Source organism: Dromiciops gliroides, chromosome 5 (genome assembly GCF_019393635.1).
Source record: "Dromiciops gliroides isolate mDroGli1 chromosome 5, mDroGli1.pri, whole genome shotgun sequence".
In the NCBI taxonomy this organism is placed as follows: Eukaryota; Metazoa; Chordata; class Mammalia; order Microbiotheria; family Microbiotheriidae; genus Dromiciops; species Dromiciops gliroides.
The window spans coordinates 209,131,218-209,154,181 of record NC_057865.1 but is presented as its reverse complement, the minus strand read 5'-3'; the positions used below and the strand labels follow the sequence as shown (position 1 = coordinate 209,154,181).

The 22,964-nt window shown below is 35.1% G+C and overlaps 1 protein-coding gene across 7 annotated transcripts in view; it reads left to right on the top strand.

Moving 5' to 3' along the window:
- Nucleotides 1-22,964, top strand: part of DNM1L (dynamin 1 like) — an 80,456-nt gene that overhangs the window by 29,582 nt on the left and 27,910 nt on the right. For all 7 annotated transcript variants that reach the window (XM_043968758.1, XM_043968757.1, XM_043968754.1 and 4 more), the window contains 10 exons: nt 1,754-1,800; nt 2,109-2,180; nt 5,076-5,162; nt 5,517-5,679; nt 7,027-7,147; nt 7,990-8,121; nt 15,456-15,662; nt 16,459-16,579; nt 16,851-17,006; nt 21,745-21,834. In XM_043968758.1, the coding sequence (XP_043824693.1) occupies nt 1,754-1,800; nt 2,109-2,180; nt 5,076-5,162; nt 5,517-5,679; nt 7,027-7,147; nt 7,990-8,121; nt 15,456-15,662; nt 16,459-16,579; nt 16,851-17,006; nt 21,745-21,834 (1,196 nt within the window). The remainder of the gene's footprint in view (nt 1-1,753; nt 1,801-2,108; nt 2,181-5,075; nt 5,163-5,516; nt 5,680-7,026; nt 7,148-7,989; nt 8,122-15,455; nt 15,663-16,458; nt 16,580-16,850; nt 17,007-21,744; nt 21,835-22,964) is intronic.

Here is a 22,964-nt window from a genome sequence, read left to right as displayed (position 1 = left end):
GGACCTGGGTTCAAATCCGGCCTTAGACACTTGACACTTACTAGCTGTGTGACCTTGGGCAAGTCACTTAACCCTCATTGCCCTGCCAACAACAACAACAACAAAATAAACCTAGGCCTTTGTTATTATGAAGTAAATTAAATATGTTCCCTTCCTGAGATGGAAGTACCCATCTATTTAAGGTTCTCCAGTGTGCCTTTATGTGCTTCAAATATTTAAAACACTTCACTTATGAGAGGAGCATGTTTCCCCACTATACTTTGCTTTTCCTACCAAAGGAAATCTTAATTAGCTTCAGTATTTTATGTGACTTCTACTGTGATGAAATTGCTTTTTGGTTTTAGCTTTACTATAAAAGACCTCTTTCAAGTTGATGCTCATAATGTATTAGATTCTGTTTGTATGTTTGCATTAACATTTAGCATTTTAAAGTAATTCTAAGTTGGAAAAATTAGGACCATATCCAGCTTTTTAAGAAGTTCATCAGTGTCACTTTCCAGAATTTCACCTCCAAGGTGTTGCCATGTTTTGGGGTTTGGTTTTTTTTTTTGAAAATGCAGGAAAAATAGAATCTTTGAATTCAGGAGATGAGAAAGGAAGAATTTCCATTGTAACAATAGTTCTTTTTTCTATGCCCTATGTAACCATAATCTTGAATCTGTAAAGTGGACCAATTGCCCATTCCATGGGTCTTGTTTTCTGATTTTACTTAATTTCTACCCTACCCTCAATCTCTATGTACATGTATCTCTGGCTTTCTAATATATTTAAAATGGGGAAAATTTGCTTTGGAAGTGATTTTTATATTGGCATGGAGATTGGTGGGTAGTGTGGAGACTAGGGAAGCTTTCAGAATGCCAAGGACTTAGATACAGTGAAGTAGAACTTTGAGTGGCTAACAGAAACCAGGGTTTTATATATGAATGAAAAATATACACCCTCATGCTCTTGTTGAGGTTTTGCTTTATTAGTAAATAGGTTTATTATACACTCTTTGATTAGCTGAATTTTCACTTTTTTCAGCTTTTAACTAAATTAGTTTCATAAGAGAAAATACTATTCAAAGATGTTTGATTTTTTTTAAACTGATATTTTCCAATCAAAGTATCCATAAAAAAACCAGAAGTAGTTTTGTTAATGAGATGCAGATTTCAAAAGATAAGAAGGCCTGTATTTATCTTTTTATAGTTTGTAATTTTGAAATAAATGACTGGTCTTTTAACTTTCAAAAATCATATTTTATCAGGGTGGTGTGAAATGGTAGGTAGAGATCAGACCTCACAATCAGGAAGATTAAGTTCTCTGTTCTTCTGGAGATGTCACATACTGGCTATAGGAAAGTCATTTAACCTTTCAGTAAACCAGGCAACTTTCCAAGACTCTTAAGTTTCAGAACAGTTACTGATATGCATTTTTCCCATTGGGATTTTTCTCAGTGGGCACATTTCTCATTGGGAATTTTCTATACCAATGAGATCATGGGTTCAAACTTTTTTTTTTGTGGGGTGGGGTTCAAACTTAAACAATAATCAAAACAAAACCTATTTAGCAATTCTCAAACATTCTTATTATAGGAAAAAACAATAGGCTAATTTATTTCAAACCTTGAAGAAACTTAATTTTTTAGTGCTCTAATACAAATTTACATATGTAGATGGATATAGCTATATATGAATTTGGCTCTTTTTACTATTTAACTGAAGCTGAAGAAGTATTTTTAGTAATGTCTAAAGTATTGGTTATTTATTTTCAGGTATTCAAGCAGAAGAATGGGGTAAATTTCTACACACCAAAAATAAGGTAATTACACAAAATACAAATATGTTTTGGGGAATAATTATAGTATTTTATCACTTAGTGCCTGAAACATTTTTATTTTCATAGTTCAAAAGGAGACCAATTTTTCCTACTGCTAGTTATTTGGCATATAATTTTGAAGTAATTTTTTTAAAGCCACTAAGCAAAAGGGACATATGTCTCCTAAATAATCTTGTTCACCAAATTGAGATTTCTGTACCCCAAGATTTTGCCAAAAATCTCAGTTCATAGTTTGTCTTTTACCCATATTTGAAGATTTAAATTGTAAAATTTTAATACTTTATTTTTAGCTATACACTGATTTTGATGAGATTCGACAAGAAATTGAAAATGAAACAGAGAGGATTTCGGGAAATAATAAGGTATGTTTTTTTGAGACTGAACTATTTTTTAGAGCTGCATAGTACCAAGAGAAGTAATGAAACAAATATTCAACTTCTGTGATGTGTACATACATCTTCAGATAAATTTTCCTATAGGCTTATATAGCATTATCAAAAATTTTAATTTTAAAAATGATACATTGCTGATATTGCCATGCATATATCACTTTGTTTTCGCTTTTATATTCAGTACTATCACAATAGACTAGATTTCCCAAACTAGATGCCCTGGACACATCTTAAATACAACTTGTCTAAAACAGAACTCATTATTTTTTCACCCAAAACTTTTCCCTTTTACCTCTCTTGTAAAATTCCCTGTTTCTGTCAAAGGCCTTGCCATTCTTCCATTCTCTCAGATTCCTAACCATGGTGTTGAGTCTCCATTTTTCCTTCGTTCATATACCCAATCGATTGTCAACTTTTGCTATTTCTGCTTCAGAATATCTCTCTTATTAAATCCCTTTTTTCACACAGTGACCCACTTTTCACTTGGATTTTGCAACAGTAATTAATTATTCTTTTTCCTTTGAGTCTCCTCTCATTCCAGTTTTTCCTTTACACTGCTGCCAGAATGATTTTCCTTAATGCACATCTGACCATGTCATTCCCCTGATCAGTATACGCTGGTGGCTTCTTTTTGCCTTTAAATCAAATATGAAGTCCTCTGTATCACTTTTACTTTTTTTTTTTTTTTTGGTGAGGCAGTTGTGGTTAACTGACTTGCCCAGGGTCACACAGCTAGTAAGTGTTAAGTGTCTGAGGCCAGATTTGAACTCAGGTCCTCCTGAATCCAGGGCCAGTGCTCTATCTACTGCGCCACCTAGCTGCCCCTACTCTGTGTCACTTTTAAAGCCCTTTACAACCTGACTCTAGCTTATCTTCCTAGTTTAATTGTACATTATTCTCCCTCCTGCACTCTTCCTGTGGACTTTATTTCTGTTCCTCACTCAGGATACTGCAGCTTTTGCCTCCATGCCTTTGCATTGGCTGTCTTCTATACCATTTTTCTTTGGGGGGGGGGGGGGCAATGAAAGTTAAGTGACTTGCCCAGGGTCACACAGCTAGTAAGTGTCAAATGTCTGAGGCCAGATTTGAACTCAGGTCCTCCTGAATCCATGTGAGAGTCAAAATTGGATATATGGAGCATTAATCTCCCCAATAAGAAAAGGAGCCTCTGAGCTTTAGTTCATAAAGGATCAGGTTTTATTGCTTGGGAATTAATTAGAACACAAAGGTGAAACCAATTAAGATAGATAGTCTTAACACTAAACTTAGGGTTTTCAGTCATTAACTCACTAACCCAGAACTCAGCAGTTGCCTGAAACAGAGTATGAAACATGTGCTCTTCCAGGTCCCCGGACACCACCAACCTCAACACCCCTCGCACACGCCAAGGCTAAATCAACAGCCAGAGAGAGCGAACTTCCGTTCCTGCCGTCACTTAAGAGCTGGGGTCCCGGAAGTTCCTCACATTTTCCTCCCCAAAAGGGGAGGTCCTTCAAAAGCCACTTCAGTAGCATGTGTAATCTCAGGGTGGCCCCTGTCAAATGATTCAGCTAAAACTTTCGATACTAATCTTTGCCACAAATAATTTTTATCACACTCCCCCCCCCTTTGTTTCATTTGAAAAACGAATGAGTTTGCTCAATGAAACAGCCAAAAATAATATCCTATGCTAACTAACAATATGTTAATATCACTATACAAAAGGGAGAAAGAAAAGTTTTGTCCAGAGGGGCAGTCCCTCATGAATGTGATGCTTCGACATTGGTCTTGCAGAGGGAGGGCCTCTGCAAAGAGTACATGTTACAGATTGTTCATATAAAGTCTCTGAGTTCTCTTGTCTTCTTGGAGTAGTAAGATGTCATCAGGAGAAAACTGGACTCTGGTCTGGAAAGCTGGATTCTCTTCTTTAACTGTTTGAATTGCTGGATTTTTTTTTTTTAAGTGAGGCATTTGGGGTTAAGTGATTTGCCCAGGGTCACACAGCTAGTAAGTGTTAAGTGTCTGAGGCCGGATTTGAACTCAGGTACTCCTGACTCCAGGGCCGGTGCTCTATCCACTGCGCCATCTAGCTGCCCCTGGATTTTTTATTAAACCTTAGCATAGCATTATCAATGATCAAATTAATACATTCCATTACATCCAGGGCCGGTGCTTTATACACTGCCCCACCTAGCTGCCCTTTCTATACCATTTTAAAGATGGCAAAATAAAAATACAAGTTAAAATAGGATCATAGATTTAGGGGTAGAAGGGACCTTATAGCATAGGGACTCTGGTGAGGAGGTTGTACAGGAAAAGCTTCTCAGAGAAGAGTTTTGAAACAGGTTCGAAAAAGGAAAAGATAGGGAAGGGAAGACATTTCAGGGTAATGAAGATGGCATGTGAAAGGCAAGAATGAGCAGCTTAGGTTATTCATGATGAACCAAATCCACAGCATTTGGTGAGTTGGGGAGGGAGTGGGGAAGACATGGTCTCAACCAAAATCTGTTGGTGGCTAAGGGGAATCACTCTCTCTGTACAGCAGCATATTATTTGTGTTGATTTATGTATGTTGATAACTAGCTTTGAAGACTTAGAAAAGAAAAGGCTTTGAAATTGAGATGAAGGAAAAGGAGTATGAAAAACCATGGTAGTGCTGTGTAAGTATTTTATTACACAGTTTTCATACAACAGGAACTTTAAGCTATTATAATATTTTATCAGGCTGTTCCTATGTGTAGTTATGCTTCAGGTAGCATGATTTAATTCACGGTGTCTCCATATTCATGGAATAATTAGTTTTAAATCATTTGTTCTCAATATGTTAATTTGATAGATTCTGTATAACTTTAATTAATGGTAATATTTTAAACAATTTGTTTCTAGGGAGTCAGCCCTGAACCTATTCATCTTAAAATTTTTTCACCTAATGTTGTAAACCTGACTCTTGTGGATTTGCCAGGCATGACAAAGGTAAGGAAAACTTTTGCTTCTTCCTTTGTGGGTAGGATGTTACTCATTAATTGGCACTTTAGTCTTGTAAAAAAATTCAGTGGTCTTGTTGATTAACCCTGTAAACAATGTTCACATTCTGAATCCTTCAGCTACATATATATTTTTATACATGGCCAAGAATTGGCATTGGCGAGTCTTTTAGAATCTCTGCTGTTAGAATTTGGTCTTCATGCTTATGATATTGATTTTTGCTACAATTGCTTCTTGTTCAGCAAAACACCAGCAAATGTTAAGTATAATTTATTGTAATTATTTTAAAAATTTATTTAAAGGGAATTTATTGTAATTCTCCTTCACCTTTGTTTTGTTTAGGTACCTGTAGGTGATCAACCAAAAGATATTGAACTTCAAATTAGAGAACTCATCCTTCGTTTCATTAGTAACCCTAATTCCATTATTCTGGCTGTCACTGCTGCTAATACAGATATGGCAACATCAGAGGCTCTTAAAATTTCAAGAGAGGTAGATCCAGATGGTAAGGTTTAATTGGTTGATGGGAAAAGGGAATAGCAGTGATAGTAAATGTACATTTTACAAGGAGGAGAAAATGTAGTTTTTGTGTTCTTACTTAGTTTATAATTAATGGTAATGAAAATGCTTTCTATTTGTGTGTGTGTGTTTTTGTTTTGTTTTTTTCTTAAAGAAAAATGCTATGTAGTGGATAAAGCACTGGCCCTGGATTCAGGAGGACCTGAGTTCAAATCCGACCTCAGACACTTAACACTGTGACCCTGGACAAGTCACTTAATCCTCATTGCCCAGAAACGAAACAAAACAAAACAAAATGCTAATGCAGAATTTTTTTAAACTTTTGGGGAGTTTTCTCTATTTCTTTGAGGAAAATTGATAACCACAATGATATGATATAATTTCTAGCTTGCTCTGAGAACTGCAGAGATATAAATGCACAAAGAAGGCATTTAGACTTTTGTGTACTTTGAGATACATTAAAATCCTATTTTTGAGTGCTTTGCTATATCATAGATTTTAAAAATTCTTTCAGTCATATTATAAGGCTGATATGGAGTCCTACTATATTTGTAGACCTACTCATCAAAGTTTACCTAAGCAGAGATTTTACCCCTGAATATTAATATGACATTTGTTTTTTTAAATGTATATTCTTTTTGTAATTTTAAATGGTGGCATTTAAAATATTCTAGTGCCATTTCATTTTTAGTAGGTTTTTAATAACTAGTATTACAGGAGAAGAGAATTTAAAGAAAAATTTGAGAGGGTCAGATAATGAGTATAGTTTGCTGAAACTATACTCACAGAATCTTAATTTGTAGATTTTTTTCCAGTTTCTCTAACTGTTAGAAATAAGGGGATTTAATGAATAGTACTTTGATTCTTAAATGTAATTTTTAAAAAATTCTGTGGCTTTAAGTTCATTGAGTATAAATAAAATTATCTCATATGCTTATGATACTCTTTAGTGATTGTAACTGCATCATACTTGTTTTGAAAGAATCCCATTACTGAATGTGATATTTTCAATAGCTAACTTTTTAAACAAGAAACCTCATTTTGGAATTGAGTATAGAAATGGATGTGATTTTGAATCCTATTTTTTTTTAGGACTAGCTCTAGAGGGGGCAGCTAGGTGGTGCAGTGGATAAAGCACTGGTCCTGGATTCAAGAGGACCTGAGTTCAAATCCGGCCTCAGAGACTTGACACTTACTAGCTGTGTGACCCTGGGCAAGTCACTTAACCCTCATTGCCCCACAAAAAAAAAGGACCCTCTAGAGAGTTTTGAATTATTGTATGAACATTTAGTGGTTGTTCCATAATGGGTATTTTCTTATTTATATTTATTAGGTCGTAGAACCCTTGCTGTAATCACTAAACTAGATCTCATGGATGCTGGTACTGATGCAATGGATGTATTGATGGGAAGGGTCATACCAGTTAAACTTGGTATAATTGGAGTGGTAAACAGGTAAGCCACTAGGGAAGGATTATATTTTTAATTATAGTTTTTATTATAAGAGGGAAGGATTATAATTATAATATCTTGGTTTCAATGAAAGTTTTTATTTCTGAACCCAGTTTGAGATGCATTTTAAAAAATACTTTCTCACAGTTTATACTTGTGTTCTTAATAAAGAAGTGAATCTTATTTGGTGTGGGGATGGACCAAGTTACTTCACTGAAGTTTTCTGTTCTTTAAATAGAGAATGACTAATCACAGAAACATAAGGAACCCTGTAGTGTAGGAATAAAAAGATTTAAGGAGCAATTTGATATAGAACAAATAACAAAGTAGGAATGAAGTTGGATTTTAGGTATATCTCTGTCATTTATTATCTGTGTGATATTGGGCCAGTTATTTAACCTCTAGGCCTCAATTTGCTTCATAAGTAACATGAGAGGGTTGGACTAGATGTCCTTTAAGGTCCTTTAAAACCACAGCAATCTATGATTCTTCTTAACTTTTCTTTTCCACTCTGCATTACGCCAGTCCCATCTAGCAGTCCCCTTTTTTTCAGTCAGCTGACATAAGGTAGATTTAAGTTAGAGTTGCATATTGTACTTCGTGGATGATTGGTGTTTTATTAAGAGAGTAGTTTTTTTAAAAAGATTAATAGAGAAGATATAACACATGTTTTAGAGAAATTGTTTTTACTTTATTCATGTTGTGCCCGGGGGCAGGAGGAGGAGACTAAAGTAAAGTTGATAAGAACAAGGAATAATGATTTGCTTATATACTCAAGGTAGATAAACAACTAATTTAGTTTGACAGAATTTTCTTGTAATAATTTTGTTATTTTCAACCCCTAGGAGCCAGCTGGATATTAACAATAAGAAGAGTGTATCTGATTCTATCCGTGATGAATATGCTTTTCTTCAAAAGAAATACCCATCATTAGCCAATAGAAATGGAACAAAATATCTTGCTAGGACACTGAATAGGTAACATTTCCTACTTTAAAAATGAAACATTCTCTTTCCTTTTCCAGAAGTTTTAGCAATCGAGACTTAAAACAGTGATTTACTTAAGTATTAAGTGTCAATTACATACAATTTTATGGTTTTGTTACTTTGAAATTAGAGTTTTACTTACTATGCACTAATGCAATCAAGAAACCAAAGTTGGAATTTATTTTAAAAGTACTCTAAATTATGTTATCAACAAAATGAAAAAGGATTTGTTAAACACTTATGTGAAAAGCACCATATTAAATAATGAGGATAAAAACAAGTAAGACAGTCTCTGTCTCAAGCAGCTCATATTTTAATAAGGGGAGATAATACATATAGGTTTCAGCTCCAAGTCATATGGGAAGGTCTAGTGGTCCTTAGGGTACAGTAACAAAATAGATAATAATGCATCTTCTTTAATGTCAATTATAAAACCATATTGTTTCCCAATGTCGAACCATTTTATAATGCCAAGAATTTTGGTAGCAAGGACTTTCTTTTTCAGGTCTTCAAGAGCTGTGGCTGCTGAAGAAGTGGGGACTATGAAATTCCCCACAGTTAAAGACTAAGTATGGGGTTTGTTGAAATTCAAAAGAACCCAAATGCATTTTGATGCCTTTTAGGAAGATAATGGTTGTTGTATTTGTTTTGTATTTATTTTTTGACCTTGCCTTCTTTACCCTGTATTAACTTCACACAGATCTTTGTTACAATTCTGCAATCTCCTTTCTTTTGAAATTTCATTCTGTCTTTCTAAATAACTGTGGCTGGTTTTTGCTGCAGTAACTTTCTAGACAATGGTAGAATCACATTTTCCTTTTTCAGAGAGTTTAAAATCTAATCCAGTATTCCAGTCTGCCATTTCTTTAAACACCCTGGCTTCCCAATTCATAAACTTCTTAAACTCCTCCAATCAGTATCTTCACTACACTTCAGTCACCCACAGGGATTATATGTTAGTATCAACATCATTCGTAGTGGTGGAAAGAATGATATATCATTTTGAAATTTCTCTATCTTATCCAATTTCCTGTCCTTCCATCTTTTACTCTACCTTCTTCCTCCTAAATTTATTTTCATTCTCACTATGCCCTTTGGTCCTCTATCCCTCACTATTCTCCCAATTCATCACCCCTGACTAGTTGATCACTGTAACTATTCATTTTCCTCCTCCCTTATGTGAGAGTTGAAATGGTGCCCCCTGCTGGGAGAAACATTGTGGGCTCTGGCCTGAGAAAAGACCATATGGGGCAGCTAGGTGGCGCAGTGGATAGACCACTGGCCCTGGAGTCAGGAGTACCTGAGTTCAAATCTGGCCTCAGACACTTAACACTTACTAGCTGTGTGACCCTGGGCAAGTCACTTAAACCTAATTGCCTCACTAAAATTAAAAAAAAAAAAAAGAGAAAAGACCATATGGCTTGAGTATCCCAGAACTGATCTTTTCTGGGATTTTGAAGGTCAGCCCAGCATCTGGAAGTTACTTCTGTAGAGCTTGCCTGTTAGACTTATCAATCAGAGCTACCAGCCAATTAGCTTGGAGCTGTGTGTGTGTGGACAGCCCTGCTTCCTGTTTCACAGGAGGCTTCTGGGAGGAAGAAGGGGTGAGGAGCACTCTCTTTTGCTGGGAACTTGTGTGGAGTGGAGCAGATAGAAAGATGAAGGCATCTTGGCCTCTCTCTCTCCTCACCAAATTCTTATGCTCCGTAAAAGTCTAAACTCTTGCTAAAGCTGCTAATTTATTGGTGACCAATCATTAGATTTTTAGACAGTCTAGCTAGAATTTTAGCCACTTCGCAGATAGCAGTTAAATCTCTTGTCCTACTGCTATATAATCCCTTTTTATCTTCAGTCTTGTGTTACTCTCACCATTTGCCTTCTCTTGCTTGAATGCTTCTGAACAAAAGTGGAGGAATTTGAAAAAGCCTGCCATCTTCTATTCTTCAGATTATTTTAATCATCTCCACTGAGTTATTCTTTGCTGCACAGTAATCCTTTTGTTCTTACCTGATAGATTCCATCAAGCTTTATGCAAGAGCTGTTCTAGATGTCCTTTTTCCTCAAGCATCCTGCATTACTCCCAACTCATTTTTCTTTGTGGTCTCTAGCTTGGTGGGTAAACATAGGTAACTTTCTGTCTCCCTGATTTTTTAGAGCCCTTTTTATTAGATTTGCAAGATACTAGGTAAATACTTTATCAACTCTTGTTAGGTATACTCCATCCCTGGCCAAGTTGGTGATCACTCTTTTATTTTAAACCATAGTCTGGAAATCTAAATTTCATTCTCAGATACCATTTATAAGCTGGCTGTTCACTTCACAAATAGATTTTTCCTTGTCAAAACCTATGTCTCTCCAGGTCTTCAGTTTCTTGCCCAAGACTTCATAATCTGTGGTGAAAATTTTTAGTTCGTTTTGGCAATGTAATCTGTGTCTAATTTACCAGAAGTATATACAGGATGTATATACAGTATAGACAGTATATACATATAATTTACCAGAAGTATATACAGGATGTATATACAGTATAGACAGTATATACTGTATATAGTATATACAGTATAGACAGGATGACCAAAAGCACACAACACAGAGCATTTTTGTGCCCAAGGAGAGGCAAAAGGGGATCCTAGAATCATACAAGGCAAGCCCAGAACCATACTAGGTAATTGCCTGGTATATGTTTATGATGTTTTGTACAGTTGGGGGAAGGATCTGGGGAAAATGGTGAAAAGGCAGATCTTAAGTGGATTAAAACAAATGTATCAGAAGAGGTTCTTTGAAGCAAAAGCATTATGACACCCCAATTTTTTAAAATAATGTAACATTTAAGTGGGGGAGTCTGAATTTTGGCATCAAGGACTTGCATCCTTTGTTACATAGACTCAAGGAGTAATTTTGAAAATCCTCAATTCATAAATATTTACCAATATAGCAATCCAATTTCTGATTTTAAAAGTCCAATTTTATTCTTTACACACATGCAAAAATGAGCATTTCTCACAGAACAGAAAAGGATGGTAACATATCAAAGTGTGACTTTTTTCCTAGTTCTTACTTTTTATAAAAGTCTTGGAAGATTATCTGTTATGTCTTGAATATGTGCAGTGTGGAAAGACAACAACCTATCTAATGTTCGTTATTGTCAGTCCATTAAATAGCACCTCTGGTCAAGGAGACAAGCATAAACATTATACTCTTCTTTGTCTGTTTTTTTGTTTTTTTAATGGATGATCTTTCACTTAACAGGCTCTACTCTATCATTCCTTGAAGGATATTCAGCTACTTCTTCCTTAGTGCATCTAGTTCCCCCCTCTTCAGGAAGACCTGAAGATCTGTTTCATAGCCACAAGTATAGCTATTCTTTTCCTTCTTCTTTTGTATGCCACTATTCCACTCTATATACTCCTGACAAGGGTTATGTTTACCCTCCATTTCTGATCCCTTTTTTCCCCCCATCAAAACCTTCCTCCCTTTCTTTTCAGGAACTCATCTTTGCCCCTTTCAACTTGGAATGCAGGAAGAGATCTTCACATTTATCTTCTCCCTGAGGAGTGAAAAAACTAATCTCATCACTTAGAAATAAGAAATGAGATCTGATGAAGGCAAATGACTTGCCTAAAGTCAAACAGGTAGAGCCAGGATTTAAGCACAGATCGTCTGACTGACTATAAATTCTGTGTTCTTTCTTTCCACTATACCATTGCATTTATGAGTCTATATTGTTTGCCTGTAACCTGCTCAGGTCTTCCTGAATCCAGGGCCACCCTTTATCCACTGTGCCACCTAGCTGCCCCCAAACTAGTCATTCTTTACCATAACTTTTCCATAAATCATTTTCTGTGCTTGGAATGCGCTACTTCCTCATCGCTTCCTCTCAGAAGCCATATCTTCCTTCATCATCATCATTAACAGTAACAATGAGAAGAAGGAGGAGGAGAAGACAATGAAGAAGATGATGACAGTGATGATGATGTATTAGAATTAGCCTAGTTGTCACTTCCTTTGGGAAACCTTGATTCTCTCTCCTCAGCTGTTAATTCTGTCTCCTTCCACAGATTTCCTTATCTGTGTACCTCCTACTTTATCTGTATCCTCCTGGTAAATTTAAGATCATTAAGAATAGGAAGTGTTTTCTTTTTCTCCCCATTGTCCTAAATAGTTCCTTGTTTGCATAAAGTACCTTGCATATAGTGCCTTCCCTCCTCTTCTCACTATCTTCTAAACCCTTTGGTTTCTGACCTTATCATAAATTGCTCCTACAAAGTTATTAATGATCTCTTAAGTGAAAAATCTCTTGACCTTTTTTCAATTCTATCCTTCTTGACCTCCGTGGTAGTAGTTGATATTGCTGATTACCTCTTTCTTTGACCAACCATGTGAAGGCTTCCCATAATGGAATTGGGAAATAAGAACAATTTATTTCAACCTGAGCCATTACCAGTAGTCTTGATTTTTGTCTTGTCACTGGACTTCAGTGACTCAGGAAAAGAGAGTGAAGCTGATGATTTTGTACACCTCTGCCTCACTTAAATCCAATTTGTGTGCAAATCAAGACATCACCCTGTGATGTCATTGAACTTCTTTGAAAACAGGACAAATAACAACAATAACATGAACAGAAGAATGTATAAACATGGAGGAAGGTGGTGGTGGTGGGGGGGATTGGGCATCACATGAACCTCATTTTTTTCTGTCCAGACAAAAGAGAGTTGAACACAGGTACATACATACATACATACACACACACACACACACATATGCACATATACATATGTGAGGAGATTTGTGTAGAAACAGGTTAGAATGCAGGAGGATAGTTAAAAAGCATGATAATGTTTCCTTATCCTGAAGAGGATTAAAAGGAAATAAAAGATCTAGAAACCAAGGAAGTACCCATCAGTTGGGGAATTGAATAAATTGCAGTATATGAATATAGCAAAATATTCTATGATAAGATATGAAGAAAATCATTTCAGAGACTCTTGGGCAGTATGAATAATGTAGAAATGAACAGATCAAGGAGGAATGGCAATAACAAGGCAGTCTTACTGTAAAACAAAAGAAGAACAACTGAAAGGCTTTAAGAACTCTGATCAAAGCAGTCACACAAGCTACATTAGAGAACACCCGATGAAACCCAATTCCTGACAGATTTGATAAACTCAAACTTCAGAAGGAAACATACAAATTTGGAATTGGCCACCATGTGAATATGTTTTGTTTGACTGTTTATTAGAGGTAACTAGGTGAGGCAGTGGATAGTGTACTGGGGCTAGAATCAGATCTGAGATCTGAGTTTTAACTGTAGTCTTAGACACTTACTAGCTGTGTAATCCTGGGCTTAACTGCTACTGGTCTCAGTTTTCCTCATTTGTAAAATGGAGATGATAGTGAAGTTTTGTTTTGAGCATCAAATGAAATGAGTTTTAAAGTCCTTTGCAAAACTTAAAGCACTTTATAAAGGCTAGCTATTTTTAAAAATTTTCCTGTTTTTAATTAATTGGGCATGGAGGAGGGTAGGGGCAAGGATGCTAAAAAATAGTGGAAAGCAAAAAGAAGAGGGTTATTGAAACATTTTTTAAAGTGTACAGAGGAGAACAAACTAAGTTCAGAAGGAAGCACAGATAAGTAGGAGAGTGTTAAATATGACATGTTGAATTTGCTATGTACTTTTATAAAAAGTAAGAACTAGGAAAAAAGTCACACTTTGATATGTTACCATCCTTTTCTGTTCTGTGAGAAATGCTCATTTTTGCATGTGTGTAAAGAATAAAATTGGACTTTTAAAATCAGAAATTGGATTGCTATATTGGTAAATATTTATGAATTGAGGATTTTCAAAATTACTCCTTGAGTCTATGTAACAAAGGATGCAAGTCCTTGATGCCAAAATTCAGACTCCCCCACTTAAATGTTACATTATTTTAAAAAATTGGGGTGTCATAATGCTTTTGCTTCAAAGAACCTCTTCTGATACATTTGTTTTAATCCACTTAAGATCTGCCTTTTCACCATTTTCCCCAGATCCTTCCCCCAACTGTACAAAACATCATAAACATATACCAGGCAATTACCTAGTATGGTTCTGGGCTTGCCTTGTATGATTCTAGGATCCCCTTTTGCCTCTCCTTGGGCACAAAAATGCTCTGTGTTGTGTGCTTTTGGTCATCCTGTCTTTAGTGTCCTCAGACCTTTTTGTTAGTCTCCCTGTGCTGAGTTGGACTGGACAAAGGAATCCCTGTGACTTTTCTTGGATTTCCCCATCAAGGTTTGGTCTGGTGCATTTTCTAGATCTTTTAAGTGGAGTTTATAGAACAGAGTTCATAGCACTATGCCATCTTGGCTCTACTTCTGGTATTTGCAATGTAAATTTATTTAATTTCTGGCAGATTACTAGTGTTTTAATATTGTTTGTTTAAACTACCATCAGTAATGTTTCATACATAGTATTTTTCAGATATGTTTTAAAGAGTCAGCTATTTGGGATATTAGGGATATCATAGAAATATTATGGGCCAAGCCTGATTCATCTTGGTCAAAATGATTTGGGCTCTGGATTGGAGTAAAACATTATTTCATATGAGCTAACTTTGACTCATTTGGGCACCCTTCCTCCCCACAATGTGTCCATTCAGAAGGAATATAGCAGTAGGACATCATCTACTTTACTTAAGTCAACTACTTGTGTGAATGGCTTTTTTATGCCTTAAGGTGACCAAGAAGTAATGTTAATGAATTGAGAATCAGTTTCATCTTGAGGAATTGTTCTAGTCCCATTTTAGGGAAAACTAGCCTAGTCTACATCTAGAAGAGATGTTGATCCTACAGCAGTGATGAATTGAATGATTTCTGGGGTCAAAGCCTAGTTTAAGAGTATGTTCTTCTGGGCAGCTAGGTGGCGCAATGGATAAAGCACCGGCCCTGGATTCAGGAGTTCAAATCCAGCCTCAGACACTTGACACTTACTAGCTGTGTGACCCTGGGCAAGTCACTTAACCCTCATTGCCCAGCCTCCCCCCCCCCCCCCCAAAAAAAAAGAGTATGTTCTTCTAGGCACCTTTCTGATGTTTAATATTCAGGATTCCCTAAATCCAGTTAAAAATATATACGTTTATATTTTGACATACCATTACAGTGAATTGTGCTTGAGAAATTCTAATTTGATTTTTTTTTTTCAGTCATCATTTTGACTTGCCATATTCGATGTATTTTGGTGCTCAATACACTTTTTGACTTAAGCTATACAGGTTTTTATGTGTTGTGAGATCATTGATAACCTTGTTTTTGTGCAGTGTTTCCATAATCATATTATCTTCCCTTAGGTTATTGATGCACCACATTAGGGATTGCTTGCCAGAACTGAAAACAAGAATAAATGTTTTAGCTGCTCAATACCAGTCTCTCTTAAATAGCTATGGTGAACCTGTGGATGACAAGAGTGCTACTTTATTGCAGCTTATTACTAAATTTGCCACAGAATATTGTAACACAATTGAAGGAACTGCAAAATATATAGAGACTTCTGAGCTGTAAGTAAAAATTTGTCATTGATATAGAGAATACTTCTAGTCTGGAGATATTTATAGTCTCCAAGAATTGGTTAGGGCACTAAGTAGTTACATTATTTGCCCTTATTCACACAAGCCATAATGTCATAGAGATAGGACTTGAACCCATGTATTCATGACTGACACCAGCTTTCTGTCCACTACAACATGCTGCGTCTCAAATAAGTATTTCTGCAAATGTTTTATGTAAAGTTTGTTGGAATTAAGCTTCAGTTTTATTTTAAATTGATAAAAGAATTTGAGGATTTATTCTGTTGCTAATAACTTTATAAGTGGGCTTATTCCACCTTTGATTACTTTACCTGTGAAATAAAATAAAGCTCTCTATGTAATTTTTAAGGTATATTTAATATATGAGGGCAGCTATGTGGTACAATGGATAGAGTTTGGAGTCAGGAAGACTCATCTTCCTCAATTAAAATCTGGCTTCAAACACTTCTTAGTTGTGTGATCCTGGGCAACCCACTTAACTGTTTACCTCAGTTTCCTCATCTGTAAAATGAAATGGAGAAAGAAATGGCAAAGCACTCCAGTATCTTTGCCAAGAAAACCCCAGATGGGGGTTTTCTCACAGAATGAGAAATGACTAAAAAATGACTGAAAGAACAACAAATTTATTATATGAACATAGAAACCCCCTAAATGATGCTTTTTTTGTTTACCTGTACATATATCAGAAATATAGTAAATATTATAAACTTAAAGCAAGAAGTCCAACCTCTTTTTAATAGTAGTATTATTTTTCTTGTCTTTCCAGATGTGGTGGTGCTAGAATATGTTATATTTTCCATGAAACCTTTGGGAGAACATTAGAGTCAGTTGACCCTCTTGGTGGCCTTAATACAATTGATATTTTGACTGCCATTAGAAATGCTACTGTGAGTACTCTTAAATTTAAAGCATATTTCAAAATGAGGCAAAAGGTGTGTGTGTGTGTGTGTGTGTGTGTGTGTGTGTGTGTGTGTGTGTGTGTGTGTGTGTGTGTGTGTGAGTGAATAGGTACAATATTAATATAGGTCCAAACCTTTCATTTAATATTAAGAAAAATCACTCACAAAAATGTTTCCTTTTTGTAGGTAAAAGAGATAATCACATATTAACTGCTATATGAGGTATAAATTAAAATTACATTAAAAAAATTTTTTTCAGGGGCCCCGTCCTGCTTTGTTTGTGCCTGAGGTTTCATTTGAATTACTAGTGAAGAGACAAATCAAACGGTTAGAGGAGCCCAGTCTTCGTTGTGTGGAGCTGGTTCATGAGGAAATGCAAAGAATTATTCAGCATTGTAGCAATTATAGCACACAGGTAAGAAATATACATTTAAACAGCATCATTAATAAAGAGACTAAATTTTGTATAAATCACTAAAATTAGGATACCAGATACCTGGAACAAGTACAAGAACAAGCTATAAGAAAAAATATCTGCCAGTCTGTGGATTGGTCCAGTCCTTCTGGAAAGAAATTTGCAATTATACTTTTTAAAAAGTGTTTAAAATCTCCTACCTAGAGAGATCCCACTGCTAGACATGTACCATACAGGTCAGTCAGAAAGTTAGTTCCCATATGTATGAAAATATTTGTAATGACACTTATTTTATAATATATAATTATAATATAATATAATTAGATGAAGCAGTGGATAGAGCTTTGGACCTTGTAGTCAGGAAGAACTGAATTTACAGTAGGCCTCAGACACTTGTTGTGTAGTCATTTTTCAGTTGTGTTGACTTTTCATCATCCCATTTGAGGTTTTCTTGGCAAAGATACTGAAGTAATCTGCCATTTCATTTTCCAGATGAGGGAAACTGAGGCAAACAGGGTTAAGTGACTTGCCCAGGATTGTATAACTAGTTAGTGTCTGAGGCCAGATCTGAATCCATGAAGATGAGTCTTTCTAACTCTAAGCCCAGTTCTCTTATGTACTGTGCCCCGCTAAGTTGAGGGTTGAATCAGAACAAGTCACTTAACTTTTAACTATCTCAGTTTCCTCATTTGTGAAATGAAGATAATAGCACCTACTTCTCAAGGCTGTTGTGAGGATATGTATGTGTGTAAACCTTAAAGTGCTATATAACTGTTAAAGCTATTATTGTATCAAAGAAGTGGAAGCTATTGATATCCATTCCTTAAGTAAATGGGAGTATATGAATGTAATGGAGTATATCTATAGATATAGATATAGATCTATCTATCTATCTATTTATATATAGAGTACCATAATAAAGGTCAATATGAAGAATTCAGAGATCCATGGGAAAATTTATGAACTTTACAGTGAAACAGAATCAAGAATACAGTGTGAATAGAAAAAACAGTTTAAAAAAACCCACCTAAACTAATTTTCTGAGTATAATGACCAAGCTTGACCTAGAGGAGATGAAAAAATATCTCCCCCCATAATTTGCCCTGGATAGAAAAACATTGGATGTGGAACATGACAAATTCTGTCTAATTCAGTTTTGCCTATTCTATTTTTCTTTGTCTAAAACAAAACCAAAAACTCCCTGTAAACTAGAATTGACCAAATAGAAGCTAACAACTCCATGAGATTAAAAAAAAAAATTAAAAAGTCAAAAAACTGAAAAAAATAAAACAATTTAAGGTATCTCATAGAAGAAAAACCAACTGACTGGAAAACAGATCAAGGAGAGATCATTTAAGAATCACTGGACTGAAAGCCATAGGAAAGGAAGCCTAGATATTTCAAGAAATCATAAAATTGCCCAGAACTCTCAGAACAAAAGGACAAAGTAGAAATAGAAAGTTTCTTGAAAGAAACTCCAAAACGAAAACTCCCAGGATTTTATATGTATATATAAAATATATGTAGGCAGCTAGAAAGAAAAATTCAAATACTAAAGATACAGTCAGGATCATATGATTAAGTAGCCTCCAAGGAGCAGAGAACTTGGAGAAGTTAAAGAAGGCAAAGGCTTATAGCCAAGAAATACTAACCCAACAAAACAGTATAATCCTGGAGGGGCAAAAATGAAATAGAGAACTTCAAGACATTCCTGTTATAAAGCTGTGGATAAACTTTAAAATACAGGAGACAAGGGGGGGGGAAGTAATCACAAATAATCAGTCATAAAATACTAAACAAGGATAAACTGCTTACTTCCTAATATGGGGAGACATATGTACACCTCAGAACTATATTGTCATCAGGGGTCAAAGGTCTTATAAAAACAGAGAGCTTGGGAGTGGTTCTGTTTTGCTTTGATGACCTTTAAAAAAAGAATGGAATGAGGGAAAAAGTTGGTGAGGGGAATTATTTCATATAATTGGGATGTGCAAGTAGAAATCTAAACAAATAAGGAGGAAGGAATTAGGGAATGAACAATACTTGTACCTCATTTACTTGAGGGAAGAATATACATATAAACACAGTTGATTACAGAAATATATTTCACTTAACACAGAAATAGGAGAGAAGAGAAAAAAGGGAGAAGAGGGATGAAGGGAAGGATTAGTCTTGAAACAAATTCTGTGGAGGATGGATTTCAAAGAGGTAATTAAATGAAGAGAGGATTAAAAAGCTGTTATTGGACTGTGGGGGAAAGAAAGACAAGAGGAACGAGAACAGTAGCAGATTACACTCAAAGTAGAGCACTGGTGCTGAGCTCACTTCTTGTTTCTTACCATGCTCCTCTTCTAAAGAAGGCAAGTCACCCTCTCTCTAAAGAGGGGGCAGGAAATGAAGAAAAGGAAAAAAAAATGTGTGTGTGTGTGTGTGTATATATGTGTTTATATAAATATAAACATACACTAACACATGCACCAAATGGCATAGCATCTAAACAAACCACTTCAGCAAAGTTTCAGGATATAAAATAAACCCACTTAAATCATTAGCATTTGTGCAAATCATGACAATAATCCAGAAGTAAGAGATAAAAGGAGAAATTCCATGTAAAGTAACAATATAAAAAACTCAGGAGTCTGCTAGCCAAGATACACGTGGGAACTATATGAATACAATTCCAAAACTTTTTTTTTTTCACAAATCCAAATAATTGCAGAGATATTAATTGTTCATGTTTAGCCCAAGGCAGTATAATGAAAGTGGCAATACTACCTACACTAATTTGCTTATCCTATGAGAGTGCAAAAGGATTACTTTATAGACACAGAAAAATAATAAAATTCATTTAATAAACAAAAAGCCAATAAAAGAGGAAGGCATCCTAGCAGTACTAGATTTCAAAATATACCTCAAGGCTATTAATTATCAAAACAATTTAGTACTGGTTGAAAAATAGTAGTTGGTCATTGGAGCATATTGGTACAGTAGAAATATATGGAAAAATGCTCTAAATCAGAGGTAGCCAAACCATAGCACCAGAATTGGCCCTCTGCCTATTTTGTATGGCACCTGAAATAAGAATTGTTTTTTTCATTTTTAAGTACAATATTTACTTTAAAAAAATAATAATAAGCATTTTTATTTAAAGTTTTGAATTCCAATTTTATCCCTACCTCCCCTGCACCCTCCCTGAGTAAGCAATCAGATATAGGTTATACATGTGCAATTATGTAAAATATTTCCATATTAATCATTTTGTATAAAAAAAACTTGAATAAAAGAAAAATGAAAGTGAAAAATAGCAGCCTCAGTCTGTATTCAGTCAACATCAATTCTTTCTTTGGAGCTGGATAGTATGTTTCATTGTTAGTTCTTTGCGATTGTCTTAGATATTGTATTGCTGAGAATAGTTAAGTCATTCACGTGTCTTCATCAAATACTATTGTTGTCACTGTATATAGTGTTTTCTTGGTTCTTCTCACTTCATTATATATCAGTTCATACAAGTCTTTCAAGGCCTTTCTGAAATCATCCTGCTTGTAATTTCTTGTAACACAATAATATTCCACCATCATCATATACCACAGCTTATTTAGCCATTCCCCAATTGATAGGCATTCCTTTGATTTCCAATTCTTAGCCACCACAAAAAGAGCTGCTATCAATATTTTTGTACAAATAGGTCTTTTTCTCTTTTTGGGATGTCTTTGGGTCAAAGGGTATGCACAGTTCTTTGGCCCTTTGGGCATAGTTCCAAATGGTTCTCCAGAATGGTTGGATCCACAATAAAACTATTTTAAAATGTAGCGTTCTAAATGGTAGGGTCCTACAAAAAATGGCCTGCAAGTCATACTTTACTGGTCCTTTCCCCCTTCTAATTACTAATCATTAGAGAAATGTAGATTTAAAACATCTCAGATTAAATTGTAGATTAAAACAACCACCTCACACCTATCAGATTGGCAAAGTTGACAAAAAAAGAAACTGATAAACTGGAGTGACTGTGAGAAAACAGTACAATAATATTTAGTTAGTAGAGCTGTGAACTGAACAGGGCCTCCCTAAAGTCCTTTGGAATTATGTGCAAAAAGCTATTAAAATGTTCAAACTTTTTAGTTCAGGGAGACTGCTACTAGGTCTAAACCCCTAAGACATCAAAGAAAAAAGGAAAAGGACCCATTTATAAAAATATTTATAGCAACTCTGTGATACCAAAGAATTGGAAACTGAGGGGATACTCATCAGGTATGGTTGAACAAGTATACGAATGCGATAAAATGCTCAAAAAGTTGAGAAATATGGGAACATTTGTATGAATTGATGCAAAATGAAATCTACAGATCCAGGAGAACAATTCAAATAATAACAATAATGCAGGGACAATCAACTTTGAAAGTCTTAGGAACTGTCACACAACAGTGACCAAACGGTTCATGATAAAACATGCTATTCATCTCTTGACAGAGGATTGATGGGCTTAGAGTGCAGATTGAGACTTATTTTCTGAGACTTGACCAATTTGGTAATTTGTTTTGCTTGACTATGTGTGTTTGTACTAGGATTTTTTTTTCTTGCTTTCTCATTGGGAGGTTAGGAAAGATGGCAAGGAGAGAAGGTGGATTTTTTCCCCCTTCCTTTGTGAATTTTTTTAAAAAGAAGTATTGTACCTAATTTGATGTTTCTTCTGACCATGGGGATTAATGGTTGTACTTTTGTTCCCTCTGTTTGAATTTAGGAATTGCTGAGGTTTCCCAAACTTCATGATGCCATAGTTGAAGTAGTTACTTGTCTTCTTCGTAAGAGGTTACCAGTTACAAATGAAATGGTGAGCTATTATTTTACTAATTTTGTTTAGTGGTATTTTAATTTTTTTATTTTTTTACATATAAGGTATTTTATTTTTTCCGTTACATGTAAAGATAGTTCTCAACTTTTGTTTATACAAGCTTTACAATTTCAGATTTTTCTCCCTCCCTCCCCTAGATAGCAGGTAATCTGATATAGGTTATATCTATATATCTATATGCATATAGATATATAGATATAGATCTATACACACATATATACACATAATAACATTAATCCTATTTCTGCATTAATCCTGTTATAAGAGAAAAAATCAGAGCAGTAATGCAAAACCTCAAAATAGAAAAAAAAAAAACAGCAGCACCCAAAACAAAAGAAATAGTATGGTTCAATCAGCATCTATACTCCACAGTTCTTTTTTTTTTTTTTCCTTGGATTTGGAGATCCTCTTCTATCATGAGTTCCCTGGAACTCTTCTGTACCATTGCATTGGTGAAAAGAATATAGTCCATCACAGTAGGTCAACACTCAATGTTGATGATACTGTGTACAATGTTCTTCTGGTTCTGCTCATCTCACTCATCATCAGCTCACCCTCCAGGTTTCTCTGAACTCTTCCTGCTCATCATTTCTTACAGCACAATAGTATTCCATTGTATTCATATACCACAACTTGTCCAGCCATTCCCCAATTGATGGGCACCCCCCTCAACTTCCAATTCCTTGCTATAGTAGTATTTTTAAAGATCTTTTTTGAATGGTTATCTTGCAAAATATTTTATTTGCAATAAAAAATTTAGTTTGGACTAGTGCTTTCAATTGCTAACAAATCAAAATCAAGAGTTTAAAGCTTAATATAAACAAAGATGATCAAAGACTGATTTAATTTTTTTCTTTTCAAATTATAATCTTATTAGCCTAAAAATAAAGTTTCTCATGAGAACTAAGGTCTTATTAAACAATGTGAGTGTCAGCAATACTGCTTTACAAAGTCCTATTTATCTAATGAAAAATATTCAGTTTTAAACTGTGTTTTTAATAAATTAAATGCTTGGTATCAAATGGTAGCCATTTCTAGGCTAGGCAGAGGGGAGGAGAGAGGAAGAAAAAAATTTAATTTACATAATAATTTTGTTGTATATTTGAAGG